This window comes from Salvelinus fontinalis, chromosome 5, assembly GCF_029448725.1.
Source record: "Salvelinus fontinalis isolate EN_2023a chromosome 5, ASM2944872v1, whole genome shotgun sequence".
Lineage (NCBI taxonomy): Eukaryota > Metazoa > Chordata > Actinopteri > Salmoniformes > Salmonidae > Salvelinus > Salvelinus fontinalis.
This window is the reverse complement of record NC_074669.1, coordinates 19,897,678-19,914,662: the sequence shown is the minus strand read 5'-3', so window position 1 is coordinate 19,914,662 and position 16,985 is coordinate 19,897,678. Positions and strand designations below refer to the sequence as shown.

General features: G+C 41.9%; 1 protein-coding gene across 2 annotated transcripts in view; it reads left to right on the top strand.

Annotated features, from left to right (window-relative positions):
* LOC129855271 (FAS-associated factor 1-like) overlaps nt 1-16,985 on the top strand; it is an 85,068-nt gene that overhangs the window by 13,781 nt on the left and 54,302 nt on the right. For both annotated transcript variants that reach the window (XM_055922749.1, XM_055922748.1), the window contains exons 4-7: nt 2,381-2,595; nt 3,112-3,203; nt 3,413-3,504; nt 8,360-8,465. In XM_055922749.1, coding sequence (XP_055778724.1) covers nt 2,381-2,595; nt 3,112-3,203; nt 3,413-3,504; nt 8,360-8,465 — 505 coding nt within the window. The remainder of the gene's footprint in view (nt 1-2,380; nt 2,596-3,111; nt 3,204-3,412; nt 3,505-8,359; nt 8,466-16,985) is intronic.

The following is a 16,985-nucleotide window of genomic DNA, read 5'->3' as shown; positions in this document are numbered from 1 at the left end:
GGTGACTAGAACCAGCTGGAGGCTTGCTCTCAGCCACAAAGCCATGTCCTGCCTCACATTGAATAGGTGGAGAGTGCCATCTTCATGTATGCCATGGAACAGCCGTTTTTATTTGAAACACTCCTGACTTAACAATCCTTAACTACAAACTTGGCACATTGATAACAACAAGTATCGTAGTTACACTTAGTATGTGAAACCTTCCATCACAACCTTCCATCACCTTCCAAGCCTTCTGTCCATGGTGAATTTTGACCTCATTTTTGTCACGCCATATATATTTAGTCATTGGTTGTGTTGTGTGTGTGCACTTGTGTGTGTGTGTGTGTGTGGAGTCAAGTTAGAAGCTTCACAATGGATTAGGTGAAAGATGGGCCGGTCTCAACAACACCAACATTCTATGATGGATATGTATGATAAGTTGTCAGTTTGGAAACGCTGCATGATGTGTCACACTGCATGAGGCAAATTATGGTAACACCAGATACTGACTGGTTTTCTGATTCACGCCCCTACCTTTTTTGACTGATTCCCTTATATGAACTGTAACTTACTGCATTTTGCCTCTTTTTTTATTTTTTATTAGTATACAAGGTCATTTGTGCAGGTATCTGGAGTACAGGTGTTTGGCCATGTGCCCTTTGAGGGTTTGACCCTTGATTATTGCCAACAGCCTCTGCTCTTCCTGAACAAAATGTTCTACCTGCCCATCTGTTTCTATCTCTCCCTCTCTCTCTGCCCTTCCACCTATGATGGTATGCCTAATTTCTGGCTGTGGGTGTATCCAAGCCTGACCTATGTCATCTGTTTACGGTATGATGACTGTTTGTAACAGTTTTCTACGTGGCCTCAGAATCCCAACGTCTTTAACCTTTTGGTATTGTAATCAGGTGGGATAAATGCAGTCTTTGTGCAAGGCCTTGGCACCCTGCTCCCCCTCCCAGTGCGATATGTGCTGACCCCAGAGGAAAAGAGAAGCTTCTTTGTCTGGGTTGGGAGAGAGAAAATACATTATTTACTGCCATGTGGGACTAGGGCTCAGGGGAATTCAGGCCCTAGACATAGAGAGGGAGAGAAAGGCGTTTTGTGTCTCTGGTCTCTGCAACAACAAAAAAAGACTGATTTTGCTCAGTGGCAGACAATTCAGCGTCTATAGGGCCCTGCCCATATTATCCCGGGTGTGAAGCCTGTTTACACTGACTCTGAAACTATTTTTGTTGCGGCTGAGCGACCCTTGTTGCCTTAGGAGGTTGTGGGTATTCTTATTTATTTTGACGTGCTCCAGTTGTTTGGGTATTTTTTGTGGTTTAGGCTACTTAAAATGAAATGTGATGCTTTCCTTCAGCATTTCCATGCATTGTGATACCAAGTTTTTAACCATCACGTTCCATATGTGGTGTAAGAATAACGCTGTATTTTGGTGGTTGAAACTAAACAATAGACTCCGTGATGCTCTGTGTTGGTCTACATCAGTGGTATTCAAAGTTGTGGTCGAGACCTCACTAGGGAATGGCAATGGAGTTTTACTACATCTTTTTTTTAAGACTACATATTCATATGAAATGGGACACAAATGTTATTGAAAAATAATTAGAACGATTTTATTGAGTAAATGTAGGTATTGGTGCTCTGAGTTGAATGTGTAATGAATTGAAAGTTATTTGTTAACGTGAAAATCAAAATGTACAGCTTTGAAGGTTGTCATTATATATATCTTAAAAAAAATAAAAAATCACCTTTTATTTAACTAGGTAGGCCAGTTGATCAAGTTCTCATTTACAACTGCGACCTGGCCAAGATAAAGCAAAGCAGTGTGACAAAAAACAACACAGAGTTACACATAGGGTAAACAGAAGTACAGTCAATAACACAATAGAAAATCAATGTACAGTATGTGTAAATGGAGTAAGGCAATAAATAGGCCGTAGTAGCGAAGTAATTACAATTTAGCAAATTAATACTGAGGTGATAGATGTGCAGATGATGATGTGCAAGTAGAAATACAAGTGGGCAAAAAAGTAAATAAAAACAATATGGGGATGAGGTAGGTAGTTGGGTGGGCTATTTACAGATGGGCTGTGTACAGCTGCAGCTATCGGTAAGCTGCTCAGATAGCTGATGCTTTAAAGATAGGGAGGGAGATATAAGTCTCCAACTTCAGTGACCAGTGAGAGATGCCTGCTAGAGTGCGTGCTACCGGTGGATGGTGTTATGGTGACCAATGAGCTGAGATAAGGTGGCGCTTTATCTAGCAAATGTGGGGTGGGTTGCCAAAAATTCTGGTGGGGGGGGGGGGGGATGGGGTCCCCGCTGATAGTATTAATACCACTGCTCTACATGATGCTTCGTCTGACACTTTGCCAACTGTCTGAACCCACAGTAACTTATCCAGCGTGGCATCCCAGGCCAACATCGATGGACCTCACAGCCAAGCAGCACCAGCGGCTCCAGCAGCATCCTCCTCGTCTTCCTCAGCCTTCTGCCCCACCCTCCCCTCCCGACACATTGTGGAGCGGCAGCCACGCATGCTCAACTTCCGGGTGGAGTACCGCCAGCGCACTGTGGAAGTGGTCATAGAGGAGGGCAGCGTAGTCGGTGAGGCGACCCTCTCAACATAGACTACTCATACTATGGTTCCTACACTAACATTCCATGGGCCTACACATCACACACCCTTACTGCTTGCTTACTCTGAGACAATGTGGTGTTACTGAGAACCGAAAATATTGTCAGTTCCTGGTAAAAGGTGCGATGTTGGTCAAATTAACTTCACACTAAGGTATAGTGCTTTAGTTTTTAGACTAATCCCTTTCTCAGAATCTAGACATTTGTAACCAGTATTGGAACAATTTCTGTTGTGAAGATAATAGTGTTAAGAAGTCTGTTTTACCCAAATATATAAGTTGTTTGTAAGGGGAAAATTGTCTAAAAATAATTAATTAAGCATATATTTGCGCCCTCATGACAGAAAATACACATAATGAATTCGGTCATTTCACTGCATTAAAAACGTATTTGAAGGTTTTGTGTAACCTGTATTTTACTGCCATCTAATGGTGAACTGCTGTTGCAATTACATTAGGTATTTCTTCCTTTATTTTATCTTTGTAGGGGAAATTAAACAGATTCTTGAGACAGAGCTTCAGGTCCCCGTATCAAAAATGCAGTTGAAGGGTTGGAAGAGTGGAGACCTATCTGACAGTGTGAGTATTGCCCTCAAAATAAGAATTCTTTCCGTAATGGAATGCCTCTTCAAATGATCATGTTTAAACCATCTCTTTGCACCATTTTTAGCTTTATCTTAATTTATTTTTCACACATCGGAGTAGTTTTCACAAATGTCACCCACACCCATTTAGTGGGGATGGATACAGTACCACTGTGCATTATTCATTCGTCCCTATGTCCTCAGATTGTTCTGCAAAGTTTACACTTGCCAAAGAACAACAGCCTGTATGTGCTCACCCCAGATATCACACCCACTGCAAGCACCAGCCAAAACAGGTAACTAACTTCACTCACTCTTTGTTTTCAGTCGTGTAATCTGCAGCACAATTGTTGTAGAATAGGCCTACCCTCACTGTTGGAGATACCATCCCAACAAAAGCATTATTGCCTCTGTTTTTTAAAATAAAATAGACACTGCCACTTTTTTTCTGATATGGAAATATGCAGTAGCATTGCCTGTTAGGGTTGCCCACATCCTAAAGGACTGGTTTATCAACAGGATTGCAACGCTGCCATCCAGAGACGTTTACATACATGTTGAACACTAGGTGGCACTATACACCTAATAATGGTCAAATTGTTTCTGGACTATATACCATCCATTAATATTATACCATAGATTTCAATGTGATTGGAATATTTTACGAATATATTTTACCCTTTTGCACAGAAGGTTTCTGTCATTTATTTTGACATTTAAAACGAAAGGCTACTGCAATAGTCTCTGTAGTGTAAATAATGGTTTTCATAGCTGTATTTGTAACCATTTCAGAGCTTTTATTGAGTTATTTTCCAATACCAATAGTAAAGCAGTCTTTCACTTATGTAATATCAAGAGACATTTGAGATTCTTTGCGGGGGAACCATTAAGCCACTCTAGAAGGTCATTCTACCAAGCTGTATGAATCCAAGGAGGTTTTAACAACCTTTCCATCTGAAATGTCAAACTACTCATCATTGAGCTGTAATCCCATCACAAAGGCTGGTTTTGTGTCCGATCTGATTTCTCATCTGTATCAGCCAGGTAAAGTTCATACTAATAAGGAAATCCCACCCGTGGTGATAATGTTCTCTGGTGCACCTGCTTGCCAGCGTGGCACCAACCAATAAGGATGGTCAGGATTTGGTTGAACGCTTGTACAATCTTTCTCTGAGCATACTTTAACAACATCAGATTTAACCAAGTGTAGAGAGAGAACCGTGTGAAAGGCAAGGTACTATAGTATTGCTTCTGTAATTGTTGATGAGATGTAGTGCTGTTGGTGTTTGTCCGTGGTCAGTTGTAACAGGAGGGGATGGATCTGTGTAATTATGTTTGTTGATTAGGGAGGCAGTCGGGGCCTAGTGGGGTTGCTGAGGAGATAGACACCTGGCACTGCCATGCATTATGAAGAGCCAGTCCGGCTCTACAGCAGTCACTGTGCACCGACGTGTGTCGGACAGGAGGACAACAGTCGAATTACAACTGGTCTCATGTTTCTTCCTCCTGTGTTTCTCTCAGAACACGTTGAATCAGACACAGAGAGACTGGCAGATACTGGCATGGGTCAAGTATTGCAATGCCTTGTTTGGATACAGTTTTGTAATATCTCTCAGATATGTAGGGGGTTGATATCCAGAAAGAAAGAATGCTGCTGCTGCTGCCGTTGGCTGTGCTGCTTTGATAACCAGTAAGTAGAGGTTTGACTGTGTAGGAGGCAGCTAATGGCCATTTTCTGGATAACTGTGCAAACTGCTGTCTCTTAGTGGCACAATTTCCAATTTTCTGTGTGCTATAGCTATAGTGTTCAGTGTTAGGAGCTCATTATCTTCCATAAACTATTTTGGTGGAGTGTTGGGGAGTTAGCGGGGGTTTGTGGCGACCCTGTTGTCATCTTTGCTGCTGAAAGAGGATGACGATCACACCGCTCAGAGGAGCAGGCCTCCTGCAGGGAGGGCAGGCAAGCCGTTAGCACAGCAGCATTAAAAATAACCTTCGCAGCGCCGTCACCGAGTTGCTAGTCTGCTGCTGTCAGAGAGCTGCCATTCCCACCGCTCTGCCAAACCCTGTATTAGGCCTAATACTGTACCTGCTGAAACGGGAGACTGACTAGGCTGACAGGGCACTACTAGCAGAGCTACCTTGGTACTACCTTTTTATATCACACAGTGAACAAACAAGACATACACTTGTACTGAGGAGGGTACATTCAAGCCGGCGTAACTAATTGAAATTAGACTTTGTGGTAGGTAGTGCGCTGAAAAGCCAATGAAACAAAGTAGAAGTTGGAATAAATTGTGTGCTTATTTTTTGGCATTAACATTTTTTTATATTACTATTTAACTGTTTTAAGTTATTGAAGGCAATTATATTTGGTGGTAATTTATTTATTCATTAATAATCAAATTGTCTACATACTGGAATAGACCATCCAGTATTTAGTACTTCACTAATATTTGTGTATATTACTATGCCAGGAGAACGTATGTCCATATTTAATCTACTCATTGCTTGAGTTTAAAACCTAACATTTTACTTCTGATTTAGTTCCTAGCCCTTTGTAATAATTGGGTGACGTTTCTGAAAATGGGACATAACTTAACAAGTGAAAGCCACAGTAGGCAATTACTTCAAAGCCGATCTCTGCACACATTAACCAAACAAACCAGTCAAATAGTTATCCATATCATCAGGCCCACTCATTTGAATCCGGTGTTTGATAATAAATAAATTGGAGATTTCAGTCAAGCTCTCACTCAAAAGTTGTTACAAATATCTACTCCTGAGCCAAACAAACGTTTCCTGGTGTCTGTTGACTGACTGAATATAGGAGGGTTTCTAGATGGAGCTAATCTCTTGCATAAATAATGTAGGGTGATGAATATTTTAATGTGACTCATCTATTTCTGTTGCTTCCAGGAAGTGTGTTTATTGAAGGTTATTTTAATTTGAACTCAATGTGAAATACAAATGCATCATTAGACATTTGGTATTTATTTGCCACGTCCCTCCCTCCCCAGTCTGTTAACCCCTCAGAGATACTCATGCCTCAGATGCTGGCTGCCCAAAAGCATTGGAAACTATTAACAATTCGTCTGATGATTAGTCTTGAAACAAAATGGCAGACCAAGACATACCATATAATGGAAGATTGCGTATTTCCTTTTTTGTGAAGGTAGGATGGTAATGCATGTCTGTCTGCCTGTAGTTTTGATCTCTTTAGCTCATATGTTACAGATGAGATGGTCAGTGTGTGTATTGTGATGTTCTAAAGTGAAGGAAAAAGTGTGCGTGTCTGCCAGGGTTAGTTTAATAAGTTCTGTGTGTCTGCTCCGTGCCTAGGGACCCTCAATGAATCAGGGAGGCTTATCTCAAAATGAAACCAATCTGTTGAGACTCCTCCTCCTCCTGCAAAACGGTTTATTTATTATTTATAAATCTAAGTGACATTTTACTCGGCGCACCTCATGCCATGTCAAGTACTCCTGAGAGGACGGAGCCTGGCCCGGTGTATCCATGTATAGAGTGCACTGACTGCTGAAGCAAACACTTACGTAACCCTTAAGCCCTCACAGCAGGACGGCCTGATGGGAGTCAAGTGTAGAGAAAACATGAGAGGAGCTGAAAGCACTTCGTTGAGTCGGTAGTATGACCCCAGAAGCAAAGATATTAATTCTCCACCGTAGGTTTCCATAGATCTTTTATCTCAATACGACCGACTTGCAGGAAGCCAAATAGCTAAGTTACAGAGGAGACGAATTCCTCACAGTATGGACCACATAGTCTGCTCATGTTTACTGTGTAAAGCCATAAGTCACTATTATTATTATTTTTATTGCGGTCTTCACAACGGCTTATGATAACGCTACAACCCAGCTACCCACTTTTCTCTTTCGCGGTTTAGTCTGCCAGCAACAAACGGGACTGTGTCCAAACAAATCATGGCGATATTAGCTAGATCCCCTGTGTGAGTCTCCATTCCTCTCTCTCTCTCTCTCTCTCTCTCTCTCTCTCTCTCTCTCTCTCTCTCTCTCTCTCTCTCTCTCTCTCTCTCTCTCTCTCTCTCTCTCTCTCTCTCTCTCTCTCTCTCTCTCTCTCTCTCTCTCTCTCTCTCTCTCTCTCTCTCTCTCTCTCCTCTCTCTCTCTCTCTCTCTCTCTCTCTCTCTCTCTCTCTCTCTCCTCTCCTCTCTCCTCTCCTCTCTCTCTCTCTCTCTCTCTCTCTCTCTCTCTCTCTCTCTTTCTCTTTCTCTTTCTCTTTCTTTCTCTCTCCTGCCTGCCTCTCCCTCTCTCCCTGCTCAACTCATTACATATGCATCCAGTCCTTCCACACCACACATTTTCAATCTTCCCGGTTAGCTACAACAAACATAACATTTACATATTGATTTCGTAGTTTTAGTCAATGTAAATATGCTGTCATTATAGTACATTTGAGCTTCTGTTAACATAAGCTCGTCCAGATCTGCGCAGATTAAGGCAGTGCTTGCATAATTAATGTGTGCTACATATTAATTCTGACTCTCCTCTTCCTCCTCACTTGGATTTGAGCTCTGATTAACTGCCTGGCTTGAACTAAGCTCCCAATTCATATTCACGAACACAGACTGAGCGTTTGTTCAAACCGCTACTTAACCTCAACATTTATTATTAGGGAAGCTTCCAAAACTTGAAGCTCTCTGTGAAGCACACAAAGTATCTCCCTCTTATGCTGCACATATCCTCAGTCATTGCTCAAAACGGCAAGTTAGGACCCAGAACTCTACACCTGTTTGCCCTTAAAACCCACTGGCTAATGTATAGGTGCAGAGAAAAGACCCTCTGACAAATCAATACATGCTCTTGACTTCCAGACCAGCCATGTGTTGTTGGGGCTGTGAACAGGCTGTATGTGGGATGTCACTGCTGTGGCCCTGTGTCCTGGCCGCCCCATGCTGGGTCAGGGAGCAGTCTAGCAGGCTGCTGGGGGCTGTTGAGCAGCAGAGGGACCCAGCACCAGGCGAGGCCTGCCTGGACAGAGACCGAGGAGTGGGCACGAGCCCCAGGGGAGATGCAGGAAGCCACGTCACTGCAGGGATAAGTGTCTGACAAGTCTTTGCTTGTTCTCTGCTTGACTCTGTTTAAAAAAAAAAAAATGTATTCCTCCCTCTCCAGCGACCTCCAGGAGTCGTTAAATCAGAACTTCCTGCTCGTCATCAGCCACCGTGAAGCCCAGAGAGACTACAACCTAAACTTCCCCGGCAGTCGAACCATACAGGAGGTGGGTCTACCTCTCTCTACACATAATGTCCTGTCAGTACTAGAAGGGCCTCAAGATATGGCCTTCTATCAGTAGGATAGTTGTAAGGTTTCATAATATTACACTTAGAAAACATAACTGCCATCACTGAGTAGGAACATTTTAATATTTGAATTTACTCTACAATTGCGATTGCAGTTATCGTTAATTACAAAGTTCTGCTCAGCCATGTTGCTACAATAGGAATGAATATCAATATTTGTCAAGAATGCTGAAGATTACACACAATTGTTCTAACAGCTGTGGTGCATTGCATGCTTGCTGCGGCACCTCAACAGAGGACAGGTAGAGATATAATTTTTGTAGATTGTCTGTCCATCAGGTCCACAGTGCCAGAGACTGTCTAAATGGCTTAACGCTGTTTGATCTGAGGACAAATTGGCATTTGCAGGCAACTTTGTGGGAAATGTGTTTGTGTAGATGGGGGTGGGGGCAGGGATTGGGGCCTGCCCATTTTCTCTATCTGAAACCAAACACTGGATTTGGTAGCAGATGATGAAATATTCATACTAGGACCACCAGCTGCGTATTTGCCCTTTCTCTTATGACAGTCTTAGCGACAGCTCGATTTGAGGGTTGAAGGGGGTTGGGTGGGTGGACTGCCATGTAGACAACACCATCATCAGTGCATCAGTTGCTCTCTTCATCCGTTGCAGCTTTATCCTCAAGTGTTTTCACTTAGTGAGCTCAGAGAACCAAAACCGTGTTCTATTATAAGGATGCACCTCACCTCTTCCTCCTGTTTTAATAGCATATACAGATTGAGCTGAAATGCCTCCATGAATTATTAATGGCAGGAAGTCTCGTCCACGTTAAGTGTAACAAGCTCCCCATGAACTGACTGAAATCTCTCCAATGAGATCGATGCTGGGGTACATGGCATGCTCAAGGAGTGGCCTCCTTTTGAAGTTTGAATCGGATGATACTCAAGTACAACTGTATCACCATTGTGGTAGAGTTATTTTCATGTTATTCTGCACATGTCAGTGGCAGCATTTTGCTACTGGTGACTCTAACATTGCCAAAGTGCCAGTGATTGGTTATGGTTTCTGTCTCTCATAATTAGCCAAACTGCAGAAAGACAGTATTGTTGTGTGGCGCTTGTGCATCAGTTAGATTGGTTTCGTAGGTCCCAGCATCCCCTGCTCTCAGTGCTGCCGCCTGTATGGCGCTGGTGACCATTACTGTAATCAGCCTACTTGAAGGGTTTGTAATGGTGCTAATTGAAGAGATTAATACAGCAGTGGCGGAGTGGGGGCGGCCTCTCCCCTTCCTCAGGCAGATGGTTTTGATGAGCGCCCACTGTGAACCTTAAGTGTTTCTGCTGGGATTACAAACACTGAGGAGGGGTCCCTGTTGTGAAGAGGGGTGTGAGGGGGAAAAGAAAGGAGGAAGAGGGCTGGTAGCTTGGTGGGGGAGCTGGAAAGGGGACAAAGCGAATTCAAACAGGCCTCCATGTCCTCACGCAAGCTTGTCTTTAGGCATTCTGTTGCCTCAAAAGAGAAAATGAGGCCCAGCACCTTTACCCCTGTACCTCTATCTGTGGTTCACTGCTTGTTGGGCACTTATTTACTGTTTGGTCAATGTTTTTTTTGCATCAACATTTGTAGAACATAAGGCAGAATGCAGGTGATGGTTCAACAACTAGTGTGATCGCTACAGGTGGAAAACTGCTATTTGTATCGACAAGTGCCAGGCCTAAAGAACATCAAAGGGTTTTGGAATACTTTACAAAACTCAATTCATTTCTTAAAGTAAGTAGTGCAGGGAATTATGTAGTTTTGTTTGTCTATATTAATTTACTTGCCAAGTGAAAGTTCTAAGATCAGGGATTGTATTGTGGTTATGATGGAGATCTGAAACACCAAATAAGAACGCAACAAAGAAGCAACACCATATTCAAAGATGCCGGCCACTCCCATTTGCCCATTCAGTCCCCAACACCGCCACATATGGAGCCCACTGCAAACCATCTTTCTCCCCCCATCCACTTTTGTCTTAGTTGAAGATCAGCCAATGGTGTCTGCTTGTGCATATTAATGGGGAGAGAGTCCTGTCCTCTTGTTTGTCTTTGCCAAAAGCTCTGGCTTTGCCTTGTGGCTCCCAGGGAACAGCTCCCCTCTCCTGCTCCCCTCGCTCGCCACAGTTCGGCCTCGGGGCTTGGGCTCTGATTGGCATTCCCAGCCAAAATGTGGGGGTACGCTAAGCTGGAGAGCAAATGTTTGCCAGGAAAGTGGCGGGTAGAATAGGGGTGGCCGATGGGTCTGGAGTGTCCGTGACCAGACGAGTTGTCCGGGGGATTTCTCCAGCCCCTGCCGTTTCTACTCTGCAGCTGGAGAGATGAACGGAGGACAAAAAAGAAAGAGGGAGAGATGGAGAGGGAGAGACTGAAAGAAAGGCATCTGGTGCTGGAGAGCTTGTGACTGTTTAACGGCAACCTTTTCTTCTCTTTGATTTTGCTCCAGCCAAGGATTACTAGTACTTGGCATTAAGAATGATTAGATCATTAATGTTTCTGTGTATATCGCCCCAAGCACTGTGATATCGACGACATGCTGGTCTCAGCCTTAACAGCAGGGAAGGGACATTCTTTATGTTATGTTATTAACACTTTATTTTTAAGGTATGTGTAATTACAGTGGATAATTCATTTTCAATCTGTCCTGACAAAGTAGACTATAGGCTATGTAAAATGACACAGCCGCAAAGCATTTGTGACATTAAACACATTTTTTTGCATTGTCTGCCTGTCTTTTACTGCTATTACCTTTTTGTAGGAACAGCTCTCTGGTTATTACTCATACTTAAAGGAGTTTAGGCTATTAGGCTACATGTTGAAGGTGCAATATGCAGAAGTCGCTCAGCCATTCCCTGGTTGCTAGAATTCTAATAGTTCACCTAATTTCTGTTTGTGACAAAACAAGAAATGTCTAATGTAGAGAATCATTGTACCATTTTATACTGCTGTGAAATATCTGGTCAATAACCCAAAATACTGTAACTTCAGCTGTTTGACACTGGTGTCCAAAATTGAAAGTACAAAAGGCAAAAACTAAACTAAAGAACGGGAAGCATAGAAATGGTGCACACAGAATATATCTACCGCTTCTTAGACTTGCTTTCAATGCGAGTGACAGATCTATAACTCACTTTTCTAAATGACTTTGGTCGTCAACCAAAAAGTTAAATATTGCAGCTTTAAGAAATAGTACAACTTGTCTGATTTTTATATTATGAAGTATAATCTGTAACAATTAACCGATGTGCATCGGTCCCCGATTCAAATGTTTAAGATATGACCCCATCGGTCCCCAGACGTTTAACGTTTCCAAATGTAGCATCAGTCATAAAATAAATTCAAATGTTAAGAATCGCCGATTCACAAAAATCTTCAGCTCATACTACTTTCTTTCTACCTTCCGACTGATGCATCATCTACTTGTGTCGAATTGAGCGTATAACTGTGACAGTCATTGATCTAACAGTCATTTTGCATGCTGAACAACCCAAGAGAACATGTAGCCTGGTCAAACTGTGCAATGTGCCCAGCTTTGCGAGCTGAGCAACGCGAGGTAGGCGGCCTGTGCCTGATCTTGCACATCTGCGTACCGCATTCAAATGGTGAAATGGCTTGCGCGATATTAGGCTTTATTAGTTGAGTGACAACCTATGTAATTTGCTAGGTTGAGACGCAACTCTCATCTGGCTATACCTGCTGAACGGGGTTTACAATGATTTTTATTTCCATTGTTCAGGTTCACCATCAGCAATAATTTAGGTAGTTCTGCTTTCAACAATCAGTGTATGTTGTCATTTTTAGATACAGGGTAAAGTTTATAATTTAATAATGAGGAATCACTTTTGTGAGGCGCACTGCATAGCCAAAGCGGGAGGAGAAAATAAATTCAATAAACGATTCGAGATGGGGGTGGAATCCAAAATTGTGATATTCATTGGCTATGTCATAGCTAAATTGTAAAGGATAAATATTGATATATTGCTAGCTCAAACACATGATTAGTGAGTGATGGTGATTTCAGAACCAAAGTGGGGGGGGGGGGGGGCATAAAACAGGCTACATTGCCACCCGAATGTGTTAGACACCATTCCACTCCAGCCTTTCCCACGAGCTCGTTCTCCCCAATTAACGTGCCGCAAACCTCGTGTGCTAATAATCTGGTCAAATCAGACCCGAATCAAACTGCTCTTGAAAGTGAATACAATTCTCTGAAAGACAGGGGGCAGCATTAGACAGCACTGTTACCAGTGTGTTAATATCACTGACTTGTAACGGGATGGACTTTTTTAAACTTGATTGTAATACAGCGTTGGTCAGCAGTAGTAATAGTAGAAAGTACAACTTTTTTTTACTGAGGGGGGGGGGGGGGGGGTTAATGATCTCTAATTGGAATGCCCAGCAAAAGACTAGTGTATATAGAGGTGACATGGTCAATTGTTAAAGGCCCAGTGGAGTCAATTCTTTTGTACAACAGCTGATGAAACCAACACTAGAACTGTTTATTTGATTTTTTTTTATCCGTGTTATTTCCTGATTTTGTATTTTCAACTAGCAACTAATCTACACCGGACCTTCTAATCAGCAGGTTTGCATGGCTGGGTGTTTCGGCTTAGGCAGTAAATTAATAGACCAATAACAAAGCGTTACAAACCTTTCTGCCAAAAACAGTTTTCAGTTTTCCCCTCTGCACTCAGACCACTCCCAGACAGTCTTAGCAAAATTGTAGCTTAAATTGCTTTTTAGCTAAAAACTTTGTCAATTTTTAAATGTACAACGTTTACAGTAAGTTACATATGTTACTCAGAAATTATTTGATATTGATATAAAAAAGGCTGAATTTGGTTCTTATTTTAATGTTTATTCTATTTAGCCAGATATCAATAGTAGAGCCCGACCGATATATTGGTTGGCCGACATTATCGGCCGATATTAGCCTTTTACAGAAATATTTGTATCAGTCTTTATTCCACAGATAAAGCGCCAATATTCTATACATAGAATGAACAAATCTACTGTAATTAGGCTCTTTCTAGCCAGCAAAGAAGTTAGCCTAGCTAGTAAGCAATCAATCTGTGCTACTTATATGCGACCACTGGACTGTCGCCAATGTAAACACGGACTCAACCTTGATACAAAAAGAACACTGTCACTGTCTGGGCCTATTATGTTCGTGGGCTTATTTAGTTAATTTTCGGAAACATGCAATCTGCAAAAAGCTAGACTAATCTGCGCCAATTATCATTTAGGCCATGTGCTTGCATTCATGTGTTAAGATTGTTAGCTAGCTGGCTGGCTACCTCAATTAGAATATGTGACTAAAACCAGTGCAGCTAGCATTTTTGTGCATGAATGTTTTCAGTTATCAGCTAATTACTTTTGCAGTTGACTTGAAATACAGTGCCTTCGCAAAGTATTGAGACCCCTTGACTTTTTCCACATTTTGGTAGGTTACGGCCTTATTCTAAAATGTATTTAAAAAATATTCCCTCAATCTACACACAATACCCCACAATGACAAAGCAAAAACTGTTTTTTAGAAATTGTTGCCAATTTATCAAAAACAAAAAAATATGACATTTACATAAGTATTCAGACCCTTTACTCAGTACTTTGTTGAAGCACCTTTGGCAGCGATTACAGCCTTCTAGTCTTCTTGGGTATGACGCTACAAGCTTGGCGCACATGTATTTGAGGAGTTTCTCCCATACTTCTCTGCAGATCCTCTCAAACTCTCGGGTTGGATGGGGAGCATTGCTGCACAGCTATTTTCATGTCTCTCCAGAGATGTTTGATCATATTCAAGTCTGGGCTCTGGCTGGGCCGCTCAAGGACATTCAGAGACTTGTCCCGAAGCCACTCTTGCTTTGTCATGGCTGTGTGCTTAGGGTTGTTGTCCTGTTGGAAGGTGAACTTTCACCCCAGGCTGAGCTCCTGAGTGCTTTGGAGCAGGTTTTCATGAAGGATCTCTGTACTTTGCGCCGTTCATCTTTCCCTCGATCCTAACTAGTCTCCCTGCCGCTGAAAAATACCCCTACGGTGTGATTCTGCCACCACCATGCTTCACCGTAGGGATGGTGCCTGGTTTCCTCCAGATGTGACAGTTTGAATTCAGGCCAAAGAGTTGAATCATGGTTTCATCAGACCAGAGATTCTTGTTTGTCGTGGTCTGAGAGTCCTTGAGGTGTCTTTTGGCAAACTCCAAGCTGGCTATTAAGTGCCTTTTACTGAGAATTGGTTTCCGTCTGGCCACTCTACCATAAAGGCCTGATTGGTGGAGTGCTGCAGAGATGGCTGTCTTTCTGGAAGGTTCTCCCATCTCCACAGAGGAACTCTGGAGCTCTGTCAGTGACCATCAGATTCTTGGACACCTCCCTGACCAAGGCCCGTCTTCCATAATTGCGCAGTTTGGCTAGGCGGCCAGCTCTAGGAAGAGTCTTGGTGGTTCCAAACTTCTTCCATTTAAGAATGATGGAGGCCACTGTGTTCTTGAGGACCTTCAATACTGCAGAAATGTTTTGGTACCCTTCCCCAGATCTGTGCCTCGACACAATCCTGTTTTGGAGATCTACGGACAATTCCTTCGACCTCATGGCTTTGTTTTTACTCTGACATGCACTGTCAACTGTGGGACCTTATATAGGTGGACCTTTACCACAGGGGGAGTCCAAGTTGTGGAGACATCTCAAGGATGATCAATGGAAACAGGATGCAGCAGAGCTCAATTTCAAGTCTCACAGCAAAAAGTCTGAATACTTTTTAATTTAAACTTTTATACATTTGCAAAAATGTCAAATCTTTTCGCTTTGTCATTATGGGATATTGTGTGTAGATTGCTGAGAATGTTTTATTTAATACATTTTAGAACAAGGCTGTAACGTAACAAAATGTGGAAAAAGTCAAGGGGTCTGAATACTTTAAGGAGGCTAATATATTTTATATTGAATGACCGTGTAAGTTATATTATGGTTTCAGAAATAACATTTTCAAGTAGCGTTTTTGCCTGTCATAAAGATTTTTATAAATAATCTAAGATCGACCACAACCTGTCGTTTTCCAATGGCACCAAATGAGTCATAGTGGGCAGAACAAGCAAGCAGAGCATATTTGCGTGTTCTAGTATGTATTTTCTTTAAGGGAACTCCTACTCTGAAGTGCTTGTGTTCAATAACTCAATTCACCCTTGCACTTTTTTAAAAACAATTTTACTTTGGCAAAGGGTAAAGTCTACAAAACTTAGTCCACTCTGTCCATAAATGTTTTTTGTTTTGGAAACAACTGTATTGAGAAAATGTTTAATCAATGAGAAAATTAGCACAATGTCAGCCAAAATCCGTGTCGCTCCATCTTCTCCCACTGCCGGCCACTGGGCTTCCTCTCACCACCATATTTTGTAGTGAGTGGTAACGCCAACCGGATTCACATTTATACGTCCGGTGAAATATCTGGCTAATTGTTTGATCTGTTATAGCAAGCTCTCGTTGCCTTAGTGTTTCTTTACATGACCGTTGACCGTTGTAAGCACTGTAGTGAATCTATTTAATAGAAATGCATATATCTAGTGGTGACATCACAAACTGCATTTCACTGCATAGTTTGATCTTGTGAAAAGTGCTGTTTCAGATTACTTTGAGACAATTTAATTCATTCTGCTCTTGTTTATTAGTGTGCTTGTGGTGCTTCAGAACAAACACTTATGCATTCTTATTCACTGCCATAGATTGATATGTCTTTAAGTTGTAACTAAGAAGGTAAGTTGAACAAGTGTTTTGTATTTATAGAGGATATAGTTGGTTTTTGCTGGGTATCATGTAAACCACAAATAACAATTTTTCTAAATCTGAATTTTTCTATTTAGTTAAGATATCATAGTTTAGAGCAGTGGTCACCAACCTTTTCTGAGTCCATATCCCTTTCACAGTCAAAAAGCAAGTCAATCTACTGCCCAGATTTTTTTTTTTTTTAAGTGACTTAAAAAATGTAACATTAACCCAATGAAAACAGTTCTGTATGCATGAGGTTTGACCAGTAGGCTTAATACATTATCACAGCATATTGGTTATATGCCTGGCCTGCCAGTATTGTTCTTCTCATCAATATTATATTTAAAAATTCGCTCTTTGACAACAAAAGAGATCAGTTGCTATAGCATTTGTGAGGCACAGCTTAGCATGAATTGAAATAATTAGCTTATTTTACTTTTTATTTTACTTGATGGCACCTGCATCTGATGGTCATGGTGCTTTCGAGACAACAGGGATCTTGGAAAAAACGAATAAATCACGACAATGAAGTTGAAGTTGGATGACCATTCAAAACAATTTTTCCCATCTTGTTTTTTTTTCAGTTCCCAATTGTCTGGAACGCACTGAAGTCAGATTTCCGAGTCCACAGTTGTTTGGAACACGGCATTAGTCTCAGTGGAGGGAGGGAGATAGCAGCAGAGGATCCGCCTCTCACGGTCC